This window comes from Ochlerotatus camptorhynchus, unplaced genomic scaffold, assembly GCF_037179485.1.
Source record: "Ochlerotatus camptorhynchus isolate MF236.1 unplaced genomic scaffold, CSIRO-AGI_Acam_v1.1 ptg000556l, whole genome shotgun sequence".
NCBI lineage: Eukaryota > Metazoa > Arthropoda > Insecta > Diptera > Culicidae > Ochlerotatus > Ochlerotatus camptorhynchus.
In genome coordinates, this window is record NW_027041039.1 from 803,947 (window position 1) to 831,465 (window position 27,519).

Here is a 27,519-nt window from a genome sequence, read left to right on the forward strand (position 1 = left end):
TCAAAAGTACGTCAAAAAGACTTTATTTTTTCCTTTGATTCAAAATTCTAATCAATTTGAACATGTAAACATGACTGATTTGACAGTTGAGTGCTGTCAAATTGGCACTAGATCAATTTGCTGGTTGTCCAGCAAAAACGCTTTGCTGGATGGATTGCTGGACTTTCTGCTCGACAAAATCCAGCAAAATATTGCGGGTTTTCAGCGTAGTCTATTATAAAAAATCGACCCCCATTTCAGTGATTTCAAGTGGTATAGAAGGACATCGATCTGTCAAATTGATTATATCAGCTGTTAAATGAGAAATGGATTCAAGGGGATAAACAATTCAATTCAAATCATAAAATGGTTTATAATTCTTCTTCTTCTTAGCACTTCTGAACTAATGTTTTTGTATTTTCTTAACTAATGACGTCCTTTATTTTTAATTATAGTGCTAGCATTCACAAATTCATCACCTTGCTTCACACAGCAAAAAGTATATCAACGTTTGAATTAAAAAAAGTAGACATTTTTGCCGATATTAAACCTGAAAAATCATTTTAAGCTACCATATGTTAACTGTTTACAGCCCAATTTTGAAAGTGATAAGTATTGTTTTTTTGTAATTATTGCCGAAAAGTAGGGAACTTCACGCGAATACATGTTTAATTCTTCAAACTATAAATTTTCACTGGACCAAAGCTGGTAAATATCACGGCCGTCATGTGACAATGACAAAACAGGTCCTCAACACTATCCCGAGACGAAACGACTGATCATTAGCTTTCTTGTCATTTTCCAATGATCAAGCACTCATGAAAATTATTCTTCTGCGGTTTTGACATGAACATTTTGAACTGATTTAGATGAATTTAAACAAGTAACCTACACACTACGAAAATGTCATTTAAATTTAGGTTCCCTGAGACCGACACATGTAAGTGGCCCTTTTGACATAAGAATCAGTTGAAAGAAACAAGAAAATCAATTCAATGAAACGTTCTCTTCGTCGATTTGCTAATGTTTCGGTTTGAGAACACTTAATTTTACATGAAATGTTTGGTTACGTTCCATGATTTACGTCCAATATGGATTACGTCTCGTGTGAAACTAGTTATTTCTTAGTGTGTATGTAATGTGAATGAAAATATTTTTAAGATTTCCTCGGTACAAGTAACTTTAATAGCAATACATGAGCAAGTAATCACGATGATCACAACACTGTCACGTTCTGTCATGACAAAAAAATCGTTGAGATTTTGAAAAAAAATCTCTGTCATCGTGTTCTTATCCGAGGATAGTAAATATCGCGAGAGATCTTTCATTGAAAATGACATTTGCCAGCCTTGTCACGTGTACATTTTTTTTCAGTTTTCTGTCTCTGTGGTAAACTCACCAATTTCATCAAACTTTTATTTCATATGATTTCGTAGGTGTAAAAGTACCATGCGGAAACTATGCAGTGTTTTAAGCTGACCTTGCATCGTTCCATTCGCAAGAATTTTGCAAGCATGACGATAAATGAAATCGAGCGCTTATCGATACCTGTAATACCCAAGGTTTCAACCCTCCCTACATACTAAATTCAGATCACCGAATTCGGCACTGAGTTTTTGAACAGCTGAAAAAGCCGGTCAAATTTCAAATGACAGTTACATGTAAGACATCAATAAAATCGACAAATTTTATTTTTTATCCAAATGGGGTTAGCTGAACAAAGTCTGTAAAAGTTGATTTTTTTTTAAATCTTTATTATAGTTTAAATTAAATTATCTATTTTTTTTTAATTTTGTGAACAGTTCCGTACTTGAAAAATTAGTCGAGGCCTGTATCAGTGTGTACGTTTCTCAACTGAGGCTAATTGAAAGTTTCTGCTCAAATCCCAACCCAAAGATCTACTCCAATTACTTTGTAACAAAAATCGTGCAAAGATCGATCGAAATGGCTAAGGAGGGGCTAAGCAACAATAAGCACGTTTTACAAACGAAAGTACTCGTTTGGTTCTATTTTACGTATTTTTTTCTAGCTTTTTACGCTGCTTTTACTGCATTTGTTTATTGTTGTGGCCATAAAAATTACATGAGATTTTCGACATGATTGAAGTGCATCCTCTTGGATGTAATATTAAAATTTATTTTTTGCTGTTTAGGCAATATTGCTGGTTGAAAATGCTCTTGATTGGCTTCTGACCAACTTGAACATACTAGTTTAAAAATCCTTTCAAAAGGTACGATGATGGAGGTAAGAGATTAGATAAAGTCCGCTAGATTATATGCACAGATTGTCAGATGCTTATGGGATGTTACCATTGGAGTAAAGATTTGCAGAGTTGCCGTAATAACCAATGCTTACTGAGCATTGACTTTTTCGCTCCACAGTGCTTAAATGGTTTCAAATCGGGTCGTGATTAGCCTCCCAAAGTTACAACTCATTTGGTTAGAAACAGGCTTCGCACAAGCCATTTGAAGTTTAAATGTAAATTACTATGGGAAATCTCAACTTTTTGTTCATTGCCTTCTAGTCTTTTTTTCCATATTGAGCTGCGAAACAGTTCGATAGCCATTCTTATAGAAATTTTTTTCAGCTACAACTTTGCTGAAAATCGTTTCTATGTAAAACGAGACAGGCAAAAGTTATTAATTATTTAAGAGATTGGTAAACTTATGTCATGATCAAGCAGCTGCTCTGTAGGCAACACTGTATTTTGCAGTGTGACATAGTAGACATGATTTTTGTGTCCTATTCAATGCCCCAGAAACACCAATGTTGCCTGCTGAGCAGTTGATTGAGCATGATCATAAGACATCAGCGCATTGAACCATTGATAACTTTCGATCCTTGCATTTAATCAGCATAGTTGTAGCTGGGAAAATTTCCTACAAGTACAGTTGAAAGTTTTTGAAGCAGACCGATATGGTGAATTATTAGATAGACATGAACAAAAATCTTGGTTTTACCTTAGTAATTCCCATACAAACTTCAAATGGTTTGTGCCATCTCAGTTTCTCACCAAATGGATTCAAATTTTGAGAGGTTAGTCAGGATCCAATTTGGAATCGTTTAAGTATTGTGGAGCGAAAATTTCAAATTTTGCATCACTCTACTGAGCATGCAACCATACATCTACTTTTCTTTCATAATAGTCAATGTCACAAACGAATATAAAGACTTTTTCCGCGAATTTCTCTAGAATGGAAACTCACTTAAATAAACCACCACGATGATTGTGGAGAAGGAGAGTCCCTCTATCCGATATAAAGGGTGTCCCACATCAAATTGAATCACAGAAGAAAAAAAACACTGTAGAAAATTACCTAGTAAACCGATTCTTTTCAAACTTTCAGACAAAAAAATAAAACCCATTAGTAAGCTTTTTGCATATTTATTTCATTCAACTTTAATACCATAACCGTACGCTCACACTTCACGGTTAACTCCACTCATTAGGTTCCGTACAATATCTGGCTGAAGCTTCTTCTGTACGGAAACCCACTTTTTCTTCGTGTCTTCCTCAAATTTGACCTCCTTGGAATGCTGTGTGTTGGGGGGGTTCATGTCCTTGGGTACGAAAGTGACCCCGTTGGCTTCGTACTACTCCATGAAAACATTTAAAAAGTGGCACGAAGCTAGATCCGGCCAGAAGAGCCCTCGTGTTGCTTCAACAGAGCAAGCAGACACTTCTGTAGACACTCCTTGAGGTAGATCTTCCCGTCTATAGTCCCGGTAGTCACGAACGGCGCACTCCGTTTGCCACATGAGCAGATTGCTTGCCAAATCATGTATTTCTTGACAAACTTTGAAAGTTTTTGTTTCCTTACTTGCTCCGGAACATCAAACTTGTGCTGGGCGATGAAGAACAGTAGCCCCGGAAGCTGCCGAAAGTCCGCCTTGACGTAAGTCTCATCATCCATGATGAGACAATGAGGCTTCATCAGCGTCTGGGTGTACAGTTTCCGGGCCCGTGACTTTCCCACCGTATTTTGCCGTTCGTCACGATTTGGAGCCTTCTGCACTTTGTACGTATGCAGTACCTCCCGGTTATTGGCTCTCTGAACGAAAGACTTTTGGCCTCATCCCTGACCGAAACATTGGGATTCCGCTTAAACGCTTTCACGACACGCTTGTGATCCTGATCACTAATAGAACAACCAGTCTGACCGCATTTCTCCTTCCGTTCGTCGTTTTTTTCCATGATGCAATTTGATGCGGGACACCCTTTACATGGATTGAATGTGAACTACGCGATGTTTACAAAAGAAGCATCAAAGCAAGTTTTCTTAAAAAATGCATTTACAAAATACCAAATAAATAATGTTCAACATTTCCATCTTTTTGTCTTCTCACGGAAACAAACAAGGTTTTTAAAATTTTATCTATGGGATCCCCTGTATAGACTTACGTAGAGACCTTTAGGTTAAAGCTAAAGTAACAAGTTTGTTTAAAGCTTATAGGTAGAGCTTAAAACTGGCCAAAGAAAGCATTAAGCTCAGTAGTCAAATAAAAAGGAGGGACTGAAAGTGTGTGGCCATTTTATAACTTGAACAGTCCTTAAAAATCGTCAAAAGTGTCAAAGTAAGTTGTATGGGAGAAAGCCAGCCACGTGGTGAATGCTTTTGAATATTTTTGCAATCGAGCAACTGGTTCCAGAGATACACCTGAAAAAAGTAAAACTCATCATGTGACACCTCAAATGATATGATAATTCAAAAACCAGTACAATGGTAGTCATTTGAAGTGCCCAGGACCTCACTGGTCACATCTGGCTATGATCCGGTAGCCCAAGAGAATTGACCAGTTTCTGACTATGGCCAAAATCACATGAGAATTCATCTTAGAATTTATATTAGTAAGAAGGGTCAGATCTCACCATAGGTGAGTTAATTCAGGTTTTTTTTTAAATGTTTATAACCAGGAATGCGGCCATTTATTTGCGATAAAAACTTGTTTTTCAGAATTGTGAAATCATTTGATAGTATTATGATGTTTTGTACTTGTAAGTTACAAGAAGAGGCTATTATTTATGTGTGTTGACACATAAAATCTGTCAATTTTGCTTTTAGAGTGTCACAATCAGCAATTTTATGATCGGTGGATATTCCAGCTTCATGAATATTCATTGATCTTCAAATTATGGCTCTCTGAAATCAAAATTGACGGGTTGCATGTGTCAAGCACATTCTTTACGATCTCTTCCTGTATCTTGCAAGTGCAAAATATTATCATTACATCTAATGTTTCATAATTCCGAAAAATCTCTTTTTACAGCAAACGAATAACCGCAAGCCTGTTTAAAGTTACCCAGAAATGCCAAGTCCTAATGAAGATTCTCAAAATTACTCTCATTTATAATTGCAGCTACTACTGATGTTAGGGCAACAAACTGGCATGGTATGTTTAATTTACTGCTAAAATCAAACACATTCTAACCCTTCCGTGGGTATGATTAAATATATTGCTTTAATTGAAATGAAAGTTTGATCCGAATAAGGCTGAAGAGAGTTCTTGATTGACTGACCAAAAGAAAGAAGAGCGGAAGGAATTGCAAATGTAGCGTTTGCTTCCGAATACCTGCTCAAACTTGTGAATCCACAGCACTATTGGCAATGCGTGAAGCACTATAAATTCACCGTCAGCAAATCAGCACCTCATCAATTTAATCTCTCGCAACCACAAAATGATTTACCAAATCATTAGTGCATTAGCGACTCCCACTGTTTTCGTTCTGATTTACTGAGCGTAACCAACTTCCATATATCATCTATCCGGGACACTCGCTACAAATGAAGATAGATTAATTGTTTGACAGTCGACCAAAAGTCGGCGCAATGTTTAAATGCAACGCCCTCCGTAAACGCGCGATCGACCTCCGGAAGGAACCTCCCATCAACCACCACCGGAGAGAGCTTGCACCACAAAGGCTCATCTTCATAGGAATGGGAACAATTTTGTCGAATTAGTTCTTGTCTTGCTGCCGGTAATTTATCAAACTGGTGGTACGCACAGTCAGTGGCGGCTGTAAGAATGGGAAATAAACAACGACACTCAAATGATTCATGGAATGTTGGCAGTCAAATGGGTAAAAACTGCCGTCGAGCATGTGGAAAAAATAAAAGTGTGAAGGAACACGAATTCCAGCTGCGTTGCTATTTGGGTCCCCGAACTGGGCTTGGCAGACAAGGGAAAATTTAGAACGAAATCGGTTTGGTGCACGGTGCACCAATTTTGCATCAAAGGGACTTTGAATGTTGCTGCATATGCCTGTCAACAAGTTTCATTCAGATCTGAGAGGCATCACTAGCAATGGGAAAAAAAAAGTGAGGTCTAAAATTACAATCAAGCTCATTTGGTTAGTCCATCCGTGTCGAACCACTCGATCGTGATTTGCACTTCTCTCTCCTAACGATGCGCTGCGGTGGCGATCAGTATAGAACCTGTGAATGAAAATTGCATCCAAGTGGAAAACGAGACTGCTTGGCAGTATGAAAAGCGACGTATAGAACCAGAATTAAACAATTAGTTCAGCTCAATTTATGCCGTGTGTCGCGGACGAATGAAGCAACGATAAATTAAAATTAACAAGAAATAAATCTTCGCTCATCATCATCGGTAGTGACGGCGGAACGCACTCGGTATGAAACCAGGAAAGTCAGCGTTACACGTTGCTGGGGAGATTCACCAGTAATTAGAAGACGATTGCGAGCTCTAATTGGTGTTTCTGTTCATAATGTGAAATTTTTAATATTGATTTTAAGGAGTTTTTGTGATTTGAGAAATTTTTAATTATGAACCCTTTAATATCAATTATGCAACAGATAGGGTTGCTTCCACTCACATTGCAATAAGAAATGTTTTTTTTAATTATGAAACAATTGGATGCTGTAATGATATGTTATACTTGTAAGCTGCAAGAAGAGATTAGCGACGTCGGTGGTTTACCTAGTTGTTGGCGAGATTACCTTTCACGCCAAAAGGCCTGGATTCAATTCCAATCGGCGCCGCCGAGATTTTCTGAGGCAAAAAATATCTGATCACGCCTTCCTTCAGAAGGGAAGTAAAGCCGTTGGTCTGCGGTCTATGAGTGAGCTTATGGAGTCGATAGGTAGGTTCCAGGTGTGGGAGCTGCATCCCTTGCGTCGGTAGCATTGGTACTCAGTACGGAAAACAAGATCGACGAAAACAAATCAAGGAAAAAGAAGAAGAAGAGGTTGACAAGTATGTGTTTGTCACATCAAACCTGTTAATTATGCTATCAAGAGTTACAATCAGCGATTTTATGATTCGTGAGCGTTCACTCAGATTGCAAAAATCGCTGATTGTGACTCTCTGAAAGCGGAATTGAGAATTTTTATATACTTTTCAGCCTCTTATTGTAGCTCACAAGTACAAAATATCATTATTGCATCCCATGATTCCTTAATTCCGACAAATATTTTTTAAAGTGGAGTGAGTGGAAGCAACCCTGCATGCAGCAATTGGAGTAGCGGTTTAATAATAAATTAAATTGTGACATCATGTGTGTCACAATGTGACAGGTAACAGCATAATTAGTTTCAGTGACAAATGCATGCATATCGTCAGTATGAAAACTGCCTACTCCATATCATATGAATGGAAGAATGAGAAGTTAAGACAAGTACAGTTAGGTAGAGAAGATTACGTGATAATTTATCGCCTTCATGAAAAATGTCGCTGTAATGTTCGTCTTTTGCTGTGAACACCCAGTAATCATACCCTTATACTACAACTTTATTAATATCTTTCCGTCGGAGTCATTTTAAGATCTGCAAATTTCAGCTATCAAGAGTAAATTATCTAAAATATGCAACTCCAATTATTGGATAAGCCACTTTATTTGAGTGATTTGGATTAGGACAAATTTGTTTTGTTGAAAAAATTAAAAATGGTGGTGATGTGGAAAAAAGTGTATTATTAAAAATCATGGTTAGTCGACTACCGATTTATCAAGTTTGTACTAGAGTTGACTAACAGGCATCAGCGCAGCCAGTGGGAGGGAGAACGACAGCACCCTCTATGTCAGCAACATTAAAGCGTTTGGTCAAATGGCGTTCGGCCAAATCCTCCATAGTAAAACAAATTCAACAATAACCCCCACCCTCATAGTTTGAAACTGACAGAACAATATAACCAGCTGAAATGGTGCATCGAAGTTGAGGCCAAAACTTCTAGCGCCATGTGAATGCTTTCTCTCAGTGCTGAAAATTATGTTTTCACGCTACTACATTGATAAAATTATTTGAGACATTTTCACTGGAAGAATTGACTCTCGCATAAACCTTTGTTAAAATCTCATTAACTTTTTCGTCGAAGATTTACAGATAGATTAGCCTGGGAACAAAAAGTGTAATTTTGTAAATTATTTTTCATATGATTGTTATCCAGGCAGTAACGGACTTAGATTTTTGTTCACTTTGACGACTCCACGGATTTGTTGGCTTATTTCATTTAATTTCATTACATTACATTACGTTACGGGATGTAAGATCTACCACCGATTCCTAGTCTTGACTACTTCAAACTAGGGGAACAGGATTTTTCAGTAATCAAAGGAACACATCTTAGTCCTTGTTACTTTGTATGCCTTGTTGATAGTGATAAGTCCTCGGGTTGCCTGGACCGAGGATGATCTTGAAACAAGGAAAAAAATGAGTTAGTTAGTCTTCATCTATGTGATTCCTAATCTTCTATTCGTTGTTCCCTAGTTTGAAGTGGTTAAGACTAGGGTTCTGATGCATGGTCACTATCGGTGTCACTCTTTAATTTTGTTGCTAAGGAATCCAATTTTGACTGACAAAGGGGCGCGCCTTTGGAGGGTTTTCCAACACTCCGAAGGGTATAAATAGTGGGACCTTTCAATTAGAATCGGTTCCTTGCAATGAAGGCAAGAGTGACAACTGTATCAAAACCGAATACGTCATCATTTCTAAATAGTGATGAAGTAATACGACATGCACTAAACTAAGGACACGGGATATACTACAATCGATCAAATTACTGGTCGCAGTAGTTTTATGTCCCGAACAGAGGAGAAAAAAGTGCCTAAATCATTAGTTTTAGGTATATAGTGTCTTCACGAAAGTTACAGCCAATATTTCTATGTCGGGTGACAAATTTTTTTTTTATAGAATGACTATTTTTTTAAGATTCATAATTTTGAAACCACTGGGCCGATTTCAAAGATCAACATATCACATGAAAGGTAATTAAACACTTGTTTTGAAAAACATAATAATATTAAAAGATTGGGATTTTTACATTGAAAAACATTGATTGTAGGGTAGAGAACTACTTCGGCCTAATCGCCCATTTTGGGCCTATCGAGCAGACAACTTCATATAAATCCATGATTTCAGAGTTAACAAGTCAATTATGCGTTTGGTACGATACTTTAGTTTAGCTAATAAGCTACCGAACGAAGTCAATGAGAACGCGTGATATGAAGGTTTGCACACATTATTCCCAAAAACAAAAGAAGCGCTCCGACCGAATCAATTTTTATCTTCATCCGATAGGCCGAAGTGAATTCATTGGCGTTTCAATGGCGTTGCAATGCGTTAGGCCGAGTTTAGAATCCGTAGGCCGAGTTTGGCGTCAAGAAGCAGTGTTAGACTTTTGACAATATCTCAACGATTGGTATCTCTTTATCAAATCTTACGGTACGTACGGAAAGGTAAATAAATTTGGAAGCCATCAGTAATAATAACATTCCGTTTGGTGCTAAACTGCGCTAGATTAAGAAAGACTAAGTGTGAGCTGTGCTTGATAGGCCGGAAATGGGGTAGTTAACCCTATATGTTTTTATGGTTTTCATGGTTTGTAGACAGAGGGCGCAATATGTTTTTATTTTTTACCTTGAAAATATAGGGTTTTTTACACAACATATAAAAAAAATCAGCGATGACTTATTTATTATGGCTGAGATTATGTGACTATGTTAGCTATGTATCAATGGAGACGCATGGTAGTCTAGTCGCATAGGAGTATTGAGCAAAAACCCAAAACATGATAACATCAAAAAAAAAATAACTCAAAACGAAAAAAAAACGCATCGCTAAAAAAGTCGAAATTTCCAAGGAAAAATTATCAAACATATAGCACACTCTGTTTTTTTTTCGAAATTCTGAGAACCACTATATCTTTTTGCTATGAAATGGCTGTACAATGAAAGCTAGTCCTTCTCTTTTTCTTTATTATGAAGGATGCAATTTTCTATCTCTAATGGTTCACGATTTATACTTGTCTTTAAAAAGCTGTGTTGCAATTGTTCATTTCAGCTGAAATGCTGCTTTTCGAAATTATGAAATTTTGATACATTAGATATTACAATAATAATTTATATAGGGTTACGGTATGTAATGTGGGTCTAGTCCTTTCATTCGGCCTATCACGCAAATAAATAATTAATTAAGGAATATTACACAAAAAATAAGGAAAATATTGATCACTGATGATTGATAAATGTGTACCACACACAAATCAATTTATATCACAACATTTCAATACATTTTCAGCTCTCGTAAGTAATAAAACTGGTTGAGAATATCACTCTGTTCGGAGTTTTTAGCCGCCATGACTTCTAAGGTTAAGATGGGAAGGTTGCACTGACGATCATCAAATGGCCTGATTATGGCATTTATTGAATGGAATTACCTGATAATACACACTAGACGTAAAACTCACAGTTACTGTTTGAATATTTTATGTTTATTTTAATTGTTTAACAACGTTTTCACAAGTAAATCATGGACCCAACTTTAGGGACACATTTCTTTTCTATGTTCCTAACTTTGGCCCATGAAATTCATTTGACAGCATATAGCAATAAGAGTAACGTCAACAATGTGGTTTGCATTTGGATGATAAGGAACGAACAGGAAGGGAGATTTTTTCTGCCAAATCTGTATAATGAACATCACAATGTTTTGATTTAGATATTCTGCGGTCGAAAGACGATAAGCGAAATTTTTAATTTTTAATTTTTAACTTGAGTGATTTAATGTAGTTTTCGTAAAATTTTCTCTAAGAAATGTTTTGAGGAATGAAGAGTATTAAGTTAACAGTGATAGTGATAAAAAAAAATACATAAGAAAACGTTACCAAGAGCGTTTTTTTTGAGAATCAAACAGGATAGGACGAAGTTGCATCCATAAATAGACCCAATTTGGGGACAATAGACCGATATTACATACATTTCCCTGGTGAGTTTTTGTCTTAAAAAAAGTAAGTTTTTCAACTTTTTGCGGTTCCTGATAGCAAACGACATGATAAGCATATCTAAGCATACCATTTAGCAGTAGAATATCGTTTGCAGGTAAATTAATTGATGAGTTATGATTAAAAACGTAATCTATGGCTGCATATTAGACCGAGGTTAGGGACGTATACCCTATGTCATCTCATTTTATACGTCATATCATTTTATATGTCGATCTCCTCTCCGCTTCTATTTGGACGCCTTCTCGGCTCTCTCGACCACTGTCCGAATTGCATCCACCGTTGATCTCCCTTTCCGGCATCCAAACTGCCACTTCGACAATTGGTACACACGCTCCTGTTTAGGGTGATCCTCTCCAAGAGTTTCCCGAGTGTATGCAATGCTGGATCCCCGGTGATTTTCCTGGTTCAGCAGCAACACTAGCTTCTGTATTTTCCACCTGTCAGGGAAGTGACATTAGTCCAAGCATTTCTGTAGCACCATTCTGAACATGTCCGGGGACGCCTGTATCGCCGCTTTCAACGCAACGTTAGAGATCCCATCCGAACCGGGAGCTTTCTTCACCCTCAATCCTTTCGTCACTGCTACAAGTTCCTCGTTATTGACTTCGACGTTATCTCCCTCTCCCTCTCCGTACGGTGTAGGAGACCAGGTCGTTGAGTCATACTTCGGAAAAAGTCATTCCACGATGACTTGCAGCTTCTGTGGGTACATTTCAGCGGGCATCGTTGGACCTCTGATCTTCGCCATCACTACTCGGTATGCGTCGCCCCAGAGGTTGACATCAGCGTCTCGACACCGCTCAGTTTAACAGTTTAACTTGCTCTGCTTTATGTCTCGTTTAAGTGCGGTCCTGGCCGCTCGAAATACTCCTCTTCGTTCCTCTCTGTCTGTTTCTGTTCTTGCTGTCTGAACACGTCTTCTGGCTCTAACACAACTAGAGTGGAGGGTGTTAAGAGCCTCGATCCACCAGTAAGCAGGACGCCGTCTATTATTTGGTTCCAGTTTCCTCAGCATAGTCGTGTCACATATACTCTCACTAATGTTTCTGTCAGCTCGTCCACGTTCAGATCCGCGGAGCTTCAATGGAAAGATCCTTGTCGAAAGCCTTCGTCTTCCACTTCCGGTCGCAAGTTCTTGTCCTCCATACTACCACAGTATTCCATTGGCCGATGCCATATCGGATCGCCTGATGGGTATATCCTTTACACACTCTCCAATTCATGTTTGCCACCGGCGACGGACTGCAGAAAGTGACGTCGATAATGGATTCGCGACCATCTTTGCGAAAAGTGCTGCTGGTGCCTTCGTTGGACATCTCCCAGATCGCAGTGCACTCTTAACGCACTTTGCAGCTCCTCTTCTGTACTATAGTTCACGGCTGCCGTTCACGAATATGGGAACGGATTTTTTTCGAGTAGTGATCACGTCCAGATTCCTGTACTCGACCATTGTCTCCTGGGATAGAACTCTTACGCTCGCCCCTTCACCAAAAGACTTTTCGACGAGCTCCTTGAAGGCGGCGCTCTTGATCGAAGGCTCCTTCTTCAGCTCAAAAAGCATTTCGCCTTTCTGAGTGCACCGGGTTTTCACCACGTTCCCTTCTAGTTCCTTCAATCCGAACCTTCCGGAGGAGTGCTGCGAACGTCATTTCGTCCTTAGCTTCGACGATCGAAACATCGCCCTTCCCGATCAGAAGGGCACAACAAAATTATAACACAATTATATCAATGGTTGATATTTATATCAACGTGTGTTATATTTTGATAAATAGTGAAAAGGGGTTTGTGCGAAGTTTCTCATCATATCCGAATTCTAACAAAGTAAGTTTTAATTACTATCAATACATAAAATATGTATTACACACTAAGATTTTGTTTTCGTGTTCGGTAAATTTTACCGAAATCAGAACAGCTGAATGGTCGGTAAAAGTTTAACCTTCATTTAAAGTCCATTGAATTAAAAAATAATTTCAAAACATGTTCAACCTTGTTTAAACGATCAAATCTTGTCATTTTAGTGTAGATTTAGTTTCAAAGTAACTGAAAAGCAATTGAATTAAACTGCATAAACTTTACCGAACAGTTCAGCTGTTCAGATTTTGAAAAAAATTACCGAAGTCGGCGATAATTTCTAAGTGTGTAACCATTCCAAAATATAAGTTTATTCACTATTTTCTGTTTCAAAGTGACGATCATTAGAGGCATCTGTGTATAAATAGTAAAAAATGATAAAATTGTTTACATCATAAACGGCTTATATCGCGAAGTTCTTCAGCTATTTCTTTGAAGTATTTCAAAAAAAATATCTGATTTGCTGCTCTATGGGAAAAGTAACAAAAAAGTCCGTTTAAATTGATCCACAGTTTTCCACAGGGCATAGAGGTTCAGGTTGTGGAGTAGCTTCATATCTTAAAATAAAATAGGTTGTTAGTGTGCTGTCATTATTGAGCAAAAAGACGACATACCCATCCTGACAATTTACACAAAAATAAACCCTTTCGGAGCTGGGAAAGCATTAGTAAATGTGATAAAGCTTTCGGGAAAATTTTTGCCTATCGTGAAAATATTCAACATTTTCATAAAGTCTTCCAAACCTCCTTGGGTAAGCTTGTGCTTTATGTAAAAATTCAGTGCTATGAACATTATGTCTTTGACACGAATGTTGTCCTGAAATTTTGCCGATTGATCGTAACTCGAAGGCTCCTGAAAAATGATAGGATGTTCTCAGTCTTGTCTACCTTGAACTAATAAGATAATGAATACCGATCGTTCATCGTATCCTTCGAAGAATTCTGCTTACATAAAATCTTCCGATTTTTCTGATTCGTCATCAGAAAACTCTACCGAGCGCGAACCGAAAAAGATTGGCAGCCTACTGCTTCTGAACCAGATGATGAATGAAATTCCATCACCATAGGAATCTCATGATTTGATGTAAGATCCTCTATCAATCCATGTGGAAGACCACGAACGACGGCAACCAAGCCATTCATTCATTCAGAATTACTAAAATAACATTTTTTTTCTCTCAGATCGGTTGTTGGAACTCCACATTTATCGGGGAGCTGCCGAAAAATCTTTGGCTTATGAAGCACCACACATTATGAAACGAATTCTGGCATATTATGGAAAAAGAAGCCAGGAAAATGACTCTTAATTAATTAAAATGACCTACAGTTGATGAATTCCAATTAATTATTTGACTTAGATACTGAAAAATAAATGACATAGCCATTGCCAGAAATATGGCAAATTTTAATGAACCGATCTGGTTTTATCTCCAGATGCTTTTCCATTTCGTTCATCCACGTCCAATTAGTCCTAGAACCAAAATGGATAAAAGTATCATAAACTAGAATGTTGAAACTAGTGAAGTACCAGTCCGATTTTGAAAATATTGATTTTAACGAAATAGCGCGCTTTTGAAAAAAAGTGGTCTGATTGTCAGGCAAAAATATCAAATATAATCGTTAATTACAAAAAAAAAATTAATGACAAAGATAAAAACTAAGGCACTTCACTGGAAAAAAAGTATGTAGAACAAGCTACAAAAAATCAAGTCGATTAGTCAATTAGAAAAAAAAACGGCGCCGGTGGTGTAGTGGTAAGCGTGATTACCTCTCACCCCAGCAGGCCTGGGTTCAATCCCAGTCGGCGCCGCCGCGATGTTCTGATGCATAACATCTCTGATCACGCCTTCCTTCGGATGGGAAGTAAAGCCGTTGGTCCCCGGTTCATGAGTTGATGGGTCGATAGGTAGGGTCCAGGTGTGAGAGCTGCCTTCCTGGCACGTCGGTAGCATTGGTGCTCAGCACGGAAAACAAGATCGACGGATAAAAACGCGAATAAAGATAAATTTCATGCCAAGAACGCACAGGTAGTCCCCTAGTCTCCACCCCAAAATAATGCGAAAGAAAGTGTTTTCAGGTAAAAAACCAATTGTTCCGTATTCTTTAGACTCTGATTTCAGACCAAAAAAAAAATTTTTTTGAACAGTGGCCTAACGCCCTAATGTCGAAAATCTAAAGTTAAAGGAATTCACCTGAATATTTACTTGCGGTCCTCTCGAGGTTAAAGGATGACAATTGTATGGATATAGAGAAGTTGAAGGAGATTTGGAGTATGATTTATGATACCAAAATTTCACTATTTCTTAAACATGTACTTAATCCTATTCAATATTAAATCAGTTCTGTAATTATACAATTATTACAGAAACAAAAAAAAACACACACGCACACAAAATACAAACTAAACACAAGGTTAATCAAACTTACAATCTAAGGTTAATATTATTAAAGAAAACATATATGAGTTTCATAAACTCAAGCCAAAACATCCCGAACTGGAACATTAAGTTGTCTACCTCGACAACTCGGATCTGACTCATCAGTGCTCAGCATATGACCAAATAATGTGATATGCATGCTGGTAACCTTGTCTACATTCACAAAGACGGCTGTACCCCAGCCCAACACGGAACAAGTGATCGTTTAATGAATAGTGATTGGACATGATGCAAGACATCACACGGATGAAGTCTCGACCCACCTCATAAATAAATAAATAAATAAATAAAAAACGACGATCGCATTAACGGAAAAACAATTGAAACACCTCAACAAGAGGCTAGGATACGCGGTTACAACCAAGCCAGACTTCCAACATCATCACAGAATACGGTCAGGACTATCACATCGAACATAATCAAGGACGGACAGGAACATAATCGCGCCAACAAAAAGGAAATTTGGATTGTAAAGGAGCTGAAAAGTAAAACAGTAAACTATGTGAAAGCAGACACGGGCTACGCGGTCGTTATCATGAACAAGGACGATTACGACAATCAGATGACAACGAAGATTAACAACGGACCGTATAGACAGCTTCGAGTAGACCCCTCACAGAACATAGTGAAACGCGTGGATAAAGCATTGAAGGAGTGCAAATCAATATTAGGAGATGGAGCAGGTCGTTTACGGGAATCCAATCCCATTCTACCCAGGAGCAAAGGTCTCCCCATAGTCCACAAACCGGGGAATGAAATGCGAGAGATCGTGTCTGCAGTTGGTGCCCCCACCCACAAATTAGCGAAGTGGCTAGTCAGAGAGTTCCAGCGGATGCCGAATCAGTTCCAGAGTAAAGCTGTAAGTAACACCCAGGAGTTCGCCCAGCAACTATAATCTTCAGGAGACATCAACGAGGACGAGATTATGGTATCTTTCGACGTCACAGCTCTTTTTCCCAGCGTACCAGTCATGGAAGCGATCAACCATTTGGAGGACTGGCTATTAACACAACGAGAGGATGCAGCATGGAGAAACAAGTGCAATCGTAGTTGTCGATAAATTGATGCCTTACGTTGATCTTTAAACGTACCATGTGGATGGAAGCAAAAAAATTTGACGTAGGACTACGTCTCTAATTTCTATACTGGGGTACACTTTGTGAAAACCGAAAATGGAACATGAAACAAAATTATGGAAGATTTTGAACATTAATAACTCAACTGCCCCTGGATCAATTTCAATAATTGTATCACCAATCGATTAGAAATATGTCTACGCAATGCTAATCTATATGTCTACGCAATGCTGTCTATCCTCAACTCATTTTCGCTTCGGACGCCCTGGTGAGCAGACAGCAGAAGCAGCAAAATCAGTCGTATGGCTCGCCGTGGCGGTGTCAAACGTGTCTCCGGTCTGATCTACGAGGTGTGCTGAAGGTGTTCTTGGAAAATGAGATCCGTCATGCTGCAACCTACACTGAACACCCCAAGCGTAAGCGGCCATGGATGTGTCGTCTACGCTTTGAAGCGACAGACGCATTCTGTATGGTTTCGGAGGTTAAATCATCGCCAACTTTGGTAACAAAACGGCCCTTGTCAGGACCACCAAGCTTATTACAGTAAAGAGTAGGAATAGAATTTATCTGCCTGTTTGTCCATATTCAGCACCACACGCCCCCAACGACCGCACAAAATGCTCTTGTAACCAAATTTGAAAGCAGGGGTGCAAATGATTATGATCGATTCTCTTCATCAACTTTTAATCGCCACGGCCGGATATTTTCCACACACAGTTCGATGGAAGAAGCAACAATCTAGCATCTAATTCGACAAAGACGACAGGAAACATTTTTGAAGCCGAGTTATTTACGAAAGAGAGAGTCGATGAGAATTCGTCAATGTAGATAGGACCTATTGAAACGTGACGCGAGATTTGTTTTCAGTCGATCTTGTTTTCCGTGCTGAGAACCAATGCTACCGACGCCAGGGAGGCAGCTCCCACACCTGGACCCTACCTATCGATCCATCAATTCATGATCCGGGACCAACGGCTTTACTTCCCTTCAGAAGGAAGGCGCGATCAGACATGTTATGCCTCAGAACATGCCGACTGAGATTGAACCCAGGCCTGCTGGGGTGAGAAGTATCCACGCTTACCACTACACCACCGGCGCCGCTAACTTTCCAGGAAAAAAAAGGAGCCAGTGTCGCTACTTAATAGCAAACTACTCATGATGGGAGGAGTCTTTGTAGCTTACCGGCGTCGTCATAATCGAGTACCACTTGGTTGCACATCATTCTGTTTTAACCTGAAAAGATATAAAACAACGCTGATGTCTAGCCTAAACTCTGGAGGGACAAATGACCGTTTACGGTTGAAGTCCCGTTAAAACAAAGGCAAGACTAGCCTCAATTCATTTTCGCTTCGGACGCCGTGGTGAGCAGAAGCAGCAAAAGCACTCGTCTGGCCCGCCGCACAGTGGCACGAATATGAATAAAGACGGTCAAAAATATTTTCTACCCTTTTTCGACGTTTTAGAGACTGGGTGTCTTGGGAAAAGTTGCTCAAAATTATATCTCGCATCTTTTGAAATACACACCTGAATAATCTTTAAGCTAGTATTACACATCCAAATTCTAACTTTTTCCAGTTACGAGATAATGGTTCCATGTCTTCCACAAAGTTGCAGAGCAGTTGATTTTATGAACATTTGCTAAAGACACCAAATTTCTACATCATAACTCTGTAGAGCTATAATAGATTTTCTCTTAAGACTACCTTAATATTGGTTTTTTGAGTTAATTAGTGCTTTTTTCAAATTTGATCAATTTATCATGTTCTAAAAAATTGTTGGCATCATTAAAATATACAACTTTGCTCAATACACCAATGCTTTTTATTGACATCTATGTGATATACAGCCCATCAAGCGTTTTTGTGACGTCATATTCAACGGCTCTAAAAGAGGGTGGGCGGGCCCTGGCGGGGTCTAAAACTGGTTGTATTTTGAAGATTACCTTATAAAATAGTACTTCTGAAAATTTCAGCGTTGGGTACTGAGGGGTACCTAGTCAAATCTCGATTCGAAAATGTCAATATTATATACAGCCCATCGGACGGTTTTGTGACGCCATATTGAACGGCCCGAAAATATGGGAGGCGGCCCCTGGCAGGGTTTAAAACCGATTGAATTTCGAAGATTACATTATAAAATAGTACTCCTGAAAAGTTCAGTTCTGGGTTTCCAGGGTCATCTAGTCAAATCTCGAGTCGAAATAGTCAATGTTATATGTACCCCATCATGCGTTTTTGTGACGTCATATTCAATGGCTCGAAAATAGGGTTGGCGGGCCCTGATGTAGTCGAAAACTGATTGTATTTGGAAGATCACCTTATAAAATAGTACTCCTAAAAATTTGAGCTTTGGGTACCGAGGGGTACCTAGTCAAATCTCGTTTATATATATTTAGTACAAGTTATAAACCAATGTGTGCTACGAGTGTGCTACTTACTCATGATAAAATTTACAACTATGTAAAAAATGCATTATCTTGAAATATAATCAATGGGTTTGTTCATCAACTGTATATTCTGAACTTTGATATTTTGAGTATGCCAATATTGAAAAAAATATGTTTTAATTACTCCTTACCTGACTATCTTCGATAATATTTCCGTGAATCTTCTCCGCCCACACTTTGAACAATTCCATCCGACAAAGATTGAATGAATTCATTTTGAACCACAACTTCAATACAAGTTGTTCGTGAAAAAAATCACACCTAGATAATTAAATAAACCCTATCGCTCTTTGCTATCGCCAAAACGTCAAGCACAAAATAGTCATCTGCAGCAGCGTTCAACGATGTGCACGCGGGAATTTCAAACATCTGTTGTGAAGTCACGTTCTATGTTCTGAAAAGAGGGTGGGGTGGGTAGGTCCAAAGTTGGAACCGTAGTCAGAATTTTATCATTTAATCTAGTTTTATTGAAAGTTATACCGATAGGTATTGCGAATATTTTAGTCCATATTGTATATAATAAAGGGCAAGGAATATACCAATATTATTAGCTTGCATTATAATATTTGCAACTATCAACATATGAGTATCAATATTGCAATGAATGTACATATCAATGTAGGTACACTGAATAACAAACAAATTAAGAACAAACCCATTAAATACATCTCCAGATTAAGCTTAATAATTTAAATAATTTGCAAGTTCAAACACGTGTAGGTTAAAATCATTGATTCATAACTCAATATCCAACGCTGAACTTTTCAGGAGCACTATTTTATAATGTAATCTTCGATATTCAATCGGTTTTAATCCCTGCCAGGGGCCGCCTCCCATCTTTTCGGGCCGTTCAATATGGCGTCACAAAACCGTCCGATGGGCTGTATATAATATTGACATTTTCGAATCGAGATTTGACTAGGTACCCCTCAGTACCCAACGCTGAAATTTTCAGAAGTACTATTTTATAAGGTAATCTTCAAAATACAGCCAGTTTTAGACCCCGCCAGGGCCCACCCACCCTCTTTTCGAGCCGTTGAATATGACGTCACAAAAACGCTTGATGGGCTGTATATCACATAGATGTCAATGAAAAGCATTGGTGTATTCAGCAAAGTTGTATATTTTAATGATGCCAACAATTTTTTAGAACATGATAAATTGATCAAATTTGAAAAAAGCACTAATTAACTCAAAAAACCAATATTAAGGTAGTCTTAAAAGAAAATCTATTATAGCTCTACAGAGTTATTATGTAGAAATTTGGTGTCTTTAGCAAATGTTCATAAAATCAACTGCTCTGCAACTTTCTGGAAGACATGGAACCATTATCTCGTAACTGGAAAAAGTTAGAATTTGGATGTGTAATACTAGCTTAAAGATTATTCAGGTGTGTATTTCAAAAGATGCGAGATATAATTTTGAGCAACTTCTCCCAAGACAGCCAGTCTCTAAAACGTCGAAAAAGGGTAGAAAATATTTTTGACCGTCTTTATTCATATTCGTGCCACTGTGCGCCGTGGCGGTGTTAAACGTGTCTCCGGCCATCGATGTCGTCTATGCTTTGAAGTGACAGACGAACTCTGTACAGCTTCAGAGGTTGAATCATCACCAACTTTGGCAACAAAACGGCCCTTTTCTGGGCCAACAAGCTTATTACAGTAAAAAGATAGAATAGAATTTATCTGCCTGTTGGTCCATATTCAGAAACACTTGCCCCCAACGACCACACAAAATGCTATCCAGAGTTGTAATCTTGTAACCAAACTTGGAAGCAGGGGTGCAAGTGATTTTGATTGATTCTCTTCTTCAACTTTCTCTTTAAAAAAATACTACAAATTTGGTACGCCTGCAAATCAAAAACGGAAAGAGTTAAGACAATAGATGATCGATCAATTAAAAGAACTAAATTTTCTCCACATTTGTTTCGTGCCCTAGCGGTCCTACGTCAAGCTCCCGTTCGTGACCCTTCTACTTATTAAGTCTGTTTTAGTTGGTTTAACTCGTGAGCAAATTCACGCCAAATAGCGAAAAAATAATCGAATTTCTGATTTTACCTTTCAGAATTCCATGAAACTTTACATAATTGTTCACTAGGGGCAAAGAACCAAGGTTTGGTGGAATTCGTTTAACTTTTGTAATCGATATTTTTCAATTAAAAAATAGCACAAAAACGGATCATATAATCGAGGTTTGGGAAAAAAAATTCGCAAATTTTTAGTAAAAGACTTCACAAACATTAAAAATAATATTATTATGAAGATTTTTAAACCTATTTTTAAGTGGAAGTTTACCGCTGCAAAAAAATAATTGCATTTTTATTTGTTCTAAAATATCGGTAAAAGATATCAAAATTCTAAACAAATATTTATTTTTTTATTATTTCCTTTAAAAAAAATTTCGTCCAGAACATATTTTGTAAGACATAATGACATAAAGTTGAACTCTAAAAACCACAATCCATCAAGTTTTCGTTTTTGCTGAGGGTCCAAATTTCATGATGAGATAGAAGACATTTTTTTACATGTAATTTTTCTTAGGAATCTAAGGAAAAACTGACTTTCGAAGATTTATTAAAAATGTTTCCCAATATTTTTGGAAAAAAATAAACGCGCCGGAAAAAAAAAATCGGGGGGTAAATTTCCTCTTAAGCTTTAAATTATCAAAAAAAGCTTACTTTTCTAATATTGGGCCCAATGGGCACTTTAAAAATAATAATAAACACACACTTAGAAAAAATCATGTAAATTTAGGTGCTCTGAGAGTGACATATACGAGAGTCAATTTTGACATAAGATTGAGTCATAACCGACGTGAAATATAGCTCAATCAAACGTATTTTTCGTCGAGCAACGATCTTTTCAGTCTTGGAGCACTTAATATTACATGACATGTTTGTTTACGTCTCATCTTTTATGTCAAAGATGGATTCCGTCACGTGCAAAATTAGTTATTTCTAAGTGTGCAGTAAACAATGTTACTAAAGATAAACTTTTAGCAAAAAATTTTGAACATTTTTTTTTCACGCAATATTTATGTAATTTGCGTAGCGATTTTTTAACGAAATAATGTTTTCTGCATAAAAATCAATACAAATTATGTGTAAAAAAAAAGTTCTAATTTTTGAAAAAGATATTTTTGTTTGTTTTTTTTTCAGTATGTATTTTTTAGAAAAGACAATTCATTTTCCTACAACTTTGCCTCAGAAATCATGTCGGTTAGATGAGCCATTTCCATGGTATGATTTATTGAAATATGTCGTACACGTCATATTGAAAAGTTATGTGGCAGTCCAAATGGCCCAATTCCAGCACAAACTTGGTTCATTGCCCCTAGTGAACAATTATGCGAAGTTTCATGGAATTCGGAGAGGGTAAAATAAAATCGATGCGTCTGTTGGCGTGGATTTGCTCTAATGAAAATTCTCAAATAGGCGCATCTGTTCGCAATGTCAACACCAAATTTATGGCAAAAATAAATATGGTATACATAAATATCACAACGGAAAAGACAAGCCTGAACAAGTTCTAGACTTAGAACTCTATCACTTGACTTCAACAAAACTTGATATTTGAACTGATGTTCATCCATATAGCGTGATAAACGAAACCTAACCTAGAATAGTGTATCGATTAACGTTATTTATACTTATATAAACGTGACAATATACAACGCCACTTGCGTTCTTGAAATTCTGCTATTAACGCATTTTTCCGTTTTTGTTCACTTTCAGCATGTTTGCAAAACGCCAACAAAGCCCAGTACAACCCTCTAGAGCAGGTCGAGCAGCTCAGTATCAATTGTGATAGTGATAGTCTTCATAGTGGTAGTGGTAGTAATTTAGCGAACAGTAACAACAACAATAACACCCTAAGTAGCAATAAGAACTTCAACACCGACAGTGACAACAGTCCCTCGAGCAAAACAAACTCCAGTATTAGTGGGGGTGGCGACGGTGGTGGTGGTAGCGGAGGCCGAACCAGCCCCAACTGCAATAGCAATACAAGCGGTAGCAAAACGCTTTCCAACAGTGGCAAAAAATCAAACGCTGGCGATATAGACAAACCTTATCACCCATCGCTTGCCTCCGCCATGGTGATGCTCGAGGGGAAGCATCTGTGGGACAAATTCCATGAACAGGGCACGGAGATGATAGTTACCAAGGCCGGACGGCGAATGTTTCCCACCTTTCAGGTAAAGGTGGTCGGACTGGAGCTGACGGCGGAGTATCTCATGATAATGGACTTTGTTCCACTGGACGATAAGCGGTATCGATATGCTTTCCACACGTAAGTTAAAATATAGATATAAATGACTGACGTTGACAGTGTTTGCATAACTTTGGACACGAGAATAAACAGAAGCGTGACCGCGGGTTGGTATTTCGTTGCTGTAGCGGTTACTCATGATATCGCGTCTAGGTGGACAAAACCATTATGATGATTTAATTCAAACAAACACGAAATACAGTTAAAATTCGTACAGTTAGGTTGTGTGCTTCTGCAGTATGAGCTGTGGTGAAAGAAAATACGTAGGTCAACTACTCAGGTAACTGGTTTCAGATTCACTTACAAGCTGGCAGTAAATGGCAGAGCGCCCTTGACGCGATTTGTTGGTGTAATGTTTTTTTTTGAATCTCCAGATCTAGTAGCTTAACTTAACATAGAAAGTTCAACTAATTCGCAAGTAAAACTACATTATGTTGATGTGGTACATTAGTGTTAATATTAGATTTGATAACCAAAGCTTATCCATTATGTTTGACAGTTCTATGGTTTTAAAATCAGCCAGTCGAAGCCAGAGGAGCAATGGTCCGTAGATGTTAAGTGAAAATTAAATATTTCAGAAATGGTTCTGACGAGGAAGTAACAGTGATTAGAGCTGTTCTTGCATGCAATCCGCGAAGCTTGGTATAGTCAACTTGACAGTCAAGTTGAAGTATTACAGAGAGAAAATTAAATGATGATTATTTTGGGAAATCCCGTAATTTCCCGCGATCAGTAAAATCCTGACTCCCAGGATTTCCCAAAAATGGAGAATTTATAACCTTGAATTCTGTAAAAACTAGGTGCAATAGCACACAAAAACAAGATGCTAGAGCGTTTTATCAATTAACAATGATTGAGTCAAGGTAGCACACAGTAAGCTTGGAGAATATCTAGTTGTATTATAATATAATTCATCTTCGAAAGTTTGAAGTCTATTTGATTCGTTCTCGCGAACCCGTCGTCGTCGAACGACAAAAAAGGGAACTCATTGAGCAATTTTGTGATACGGAATTTTCACTGAACATAAACCGCGAATTCACGAATTTTACTCCACCTAACCGCGAAACACGTTCAGAAGCACTTTTGGTACACTTTCAATATCAATTTCGTTCGAAAACACTTAATTTTTATTTTGCAATAAAAAATTCAAGCTAGCCAACATCAACACCGATCGTGCCGAACTCTTTCACGCACCTTGCAGCGCTTAAATAAACTGAAATTAAAAATTATCACTCGCGATGCCACTAATTTCTGGTCCGGAAGAAAATATCAAACAACGTTGATAGCGACATCTCTTCTGATGCTTGCAAACATGATGAATCACGTTTTCTTTCTCGATTCTAAAACTTCCCGGAAAACGAGAAAACCACCAATCACACACGTATAACCGTCCGGGAGGCAGAGTGCCAGCGCTAATCCGGCAAATGCAGCCGAAAACTATGAAAGCGAACGCACGCACAAAACAGAGAACAAACTTAAAACACAACCGTATCCAAAGGGGTTCGAAACTGCACTCAGCTTCATTTTTGTCAAACTAGGAGTCCTCCCAAATTCATAAAACTTTACTAAGATGGTTTTGGAGCAAATAAACGAACGACGCCCTTTAAATTAAACAAGAACCACATCAATTTTCCAAAGGTAGTTATAGCAGAAGTTCATTCAAAAAGAGCTTTCTCTCTATGAGTTGAGGCTTAACACACGGTTTGAAAGTTGTGTAAACTACAGGGTGAACCGGGAAGTCTGGGAACTAACCGGAATCAGAAGCAATCATTATTTTAGAACCAAAAAACCTTTTCATGCCAGGCATTTAAGGAAAGTTTCTCCATTTCTGCTTCCATAGACGATTTTTCTCACATAACTTAGTGTTACACTTTTTGGAATTTGTTCTCAATAGAAGTCTCAGAATCCAAAGTATTTTCGTTAATCCTTAATCATGAATTTCTGTGCACGGAATCTTTAAAAATCTTCAATGTTTAAATTTACTGCATTATTTCATAGGAACTCATCCCTAGATATCTTTGCAAATTTGTCAAGAATTTTCTTGGAACTATTCCAAAGAAGTCTGTGCCGAACACTTTATGAATTACCTCCAGAAAAGTCTTTTATTTCACTCTTGCATTCTTAATAATTCTCACGAGAATTTGTTTAATTTCTCTCCATAATTTTCCCAAGAATTCGCTTGGCATAAGCTTCGGCATCCTCTCGGTAGGCCATTTAGAATTAATAAATGTATTCTCTCAAAATCTCCTCGGATTTCGATTCAGAATTCATCTCAAAATGCCTTTAAAAGGATCTCATGGAATTATCTTGGAGTTTTCTAGAAGTTAGTATTCGCTTGGAAACGTCTTCTGATTCTCTTGTAGCACTACTCATAGTTTCTTTGAAAATATGCTCAAAATTTCCAGCCAAACCCTACCGGAAACTCCTTGAAATTATTTCAAAATTCTTAAAAATTTCTATTAATAATAATCTGGATACTATCTTCAAACTAGCATGAAAGACTGTAAAGAATTTGTTGAGAAATTTAAGAATTAGATTTCCATGGAATTATTATCCATATGTCTTCGAAGCCCCTTTCAAAATTCAGCTTTGATTGATTAATTGATTTATCGATATTTCAGCCGTAGGGTATCATTAGGCGTAGATACAGTTTTTTGTAGGGTTAATTCACTTTGAAGGAAAGGGGCTTTGAGCTCCAGGGCTGTTACAAGATTTCGCGACAAAAAAAACTGTTTTCATTGCCTAAAAATATCATTTGTATACTACTACATGGCATTTCAAAGCCAGCGCCGGTGGTGTAGTGGTAAGCGTGACTGCTTTCCAACACCCGAATGGGTCTGGGTTCAATCCCCAGCCGAGGTCGGTGGGATTTTTCTGAGGCATAAAATCTCTGGTCACGTCTTCCTTCGGAAGGGAAGTAAAGCCGTTGGTCCCGGCCCATGTGTGTTGTGAATGGGTGCGATATTAGATTGATGCAAAATTTGACTTTTTCGCTCCACAGTGCTTAAATGGTTTCAAATCGGGTCCTGATTAGCCTCCCAAAATTACAACTCATTTGGTTAGAAACAGACTTCGCACAAGCCATTTGAAGTTTGCATGTAAATTACTATGGGAAATCTCAACTTTTTGTTTTTTGCCTTCTAGTCTTTTTCCATAATGAGCTGCGAAACAGTTCGATAGCCATTCTTATAGAAAATTTTCTCACCTACAACTTTGCTCAAGATCGCTTCTATGTAAAACGAGACAGGAAAAAGTTATTAATTATTTAAGAGACTGGTAAACTTATGACACGATCAAGCAGCTGCTCTGTAGGCAACACTGTATTTTGCAGTGTGACATAGTAGCCATGATTTGTGTGTCCTATTCAACGCCCCAGAAACACCAATGTTGCCTGCTGAGCAGTTGATTGAGCAAGATCATAAGACATCAGCGCATTCAACCATGGATAACTTTCGATCCTTGCATTTAATCAAAAAGTGAACCTCAGCAAAGTTGTAGCTGGGAAAATTTCTCACAAGTACAGTTGAAAGTTTTTGATGCAGACCGATTTGGTGAATTATTAGATAGACATGAACAAAAATCTTGGTTTTACCGGTAGTAATTCCCATACAAACTTCAAATGGTTTGTGCCATCTCAGTTTCTCACCAAATGGGTTCACATTTTGAGAGGTTAGTCAGGATCCGATTTGGAATCGTTTAAGTATTGTGTAGCGAAAATTTCAAACTTTGCATCACTCTAGTGCGATATCCTACGCAGGTGTGGAAGCTGCCTTCCTGCACATTTGGTTGCCGTCAATGGATGGCAATCGATGTCCGTCGGTGATTGGCACTAGATTGCGGAACAGAGACCGACGTTAAATAAAGGAAAAAGACATGACATTTCAAGCTTATTGCTTATAGCATATTAGATTCTTGCCTGCTCTCAACTTAGTGTTCTTTGAAGTACTTTCACATTTTAATTGAGAGCTTTCTATGCCTGTACCCATGGAAGTAGAGAAATTCCAACCCAAAAAATTAATAGACCGGACGGGAATTCAAATCGTCCTGGAGTTCAGATTATTTGATCTACTAGATCAACCGAGATTGGGACAATGTCTTTAGTATAGAAATATATCCAGACAGATGCACAGTGTCTATGTGTCATGCATGAACTATTGTCATGTATACCAGATGTTTTAAGTTCTCCAAATTGTTCTGGAGTGCAGATGATTTATTCTACTAGAT

The 27,519-nt window shown here is 38.0% G+C and overlaps 1 protein-coding gene across 2 annotated transcripts in view; it reads left to right on the top strand.

Annotated features, from left to right (window-relative positions):
* Nucleotides 1-27,519, top strand: part of org-1 (optomotor-blind-related-gene-1) — a 259,354-nt gene that overhangs the window by 197,778 nt on the left and 34,057 nt on the right. For both annotated transcript variants that reach the window (XM_065236580.1, XM_065236581.1), the window contains 2 exons: nt 5,338-5,370; nt 22,761-23,316. In XM_065236580.1, coding sequence (XP_065092652.1) covers nt 5,338-5,370; nt 22,761-23,316 — 589 coding nt within the window. The remainder of the gene's footprint in view (nt 1-5,337; nt 5,371-22,760; nt 23,317-27,519) is intronic.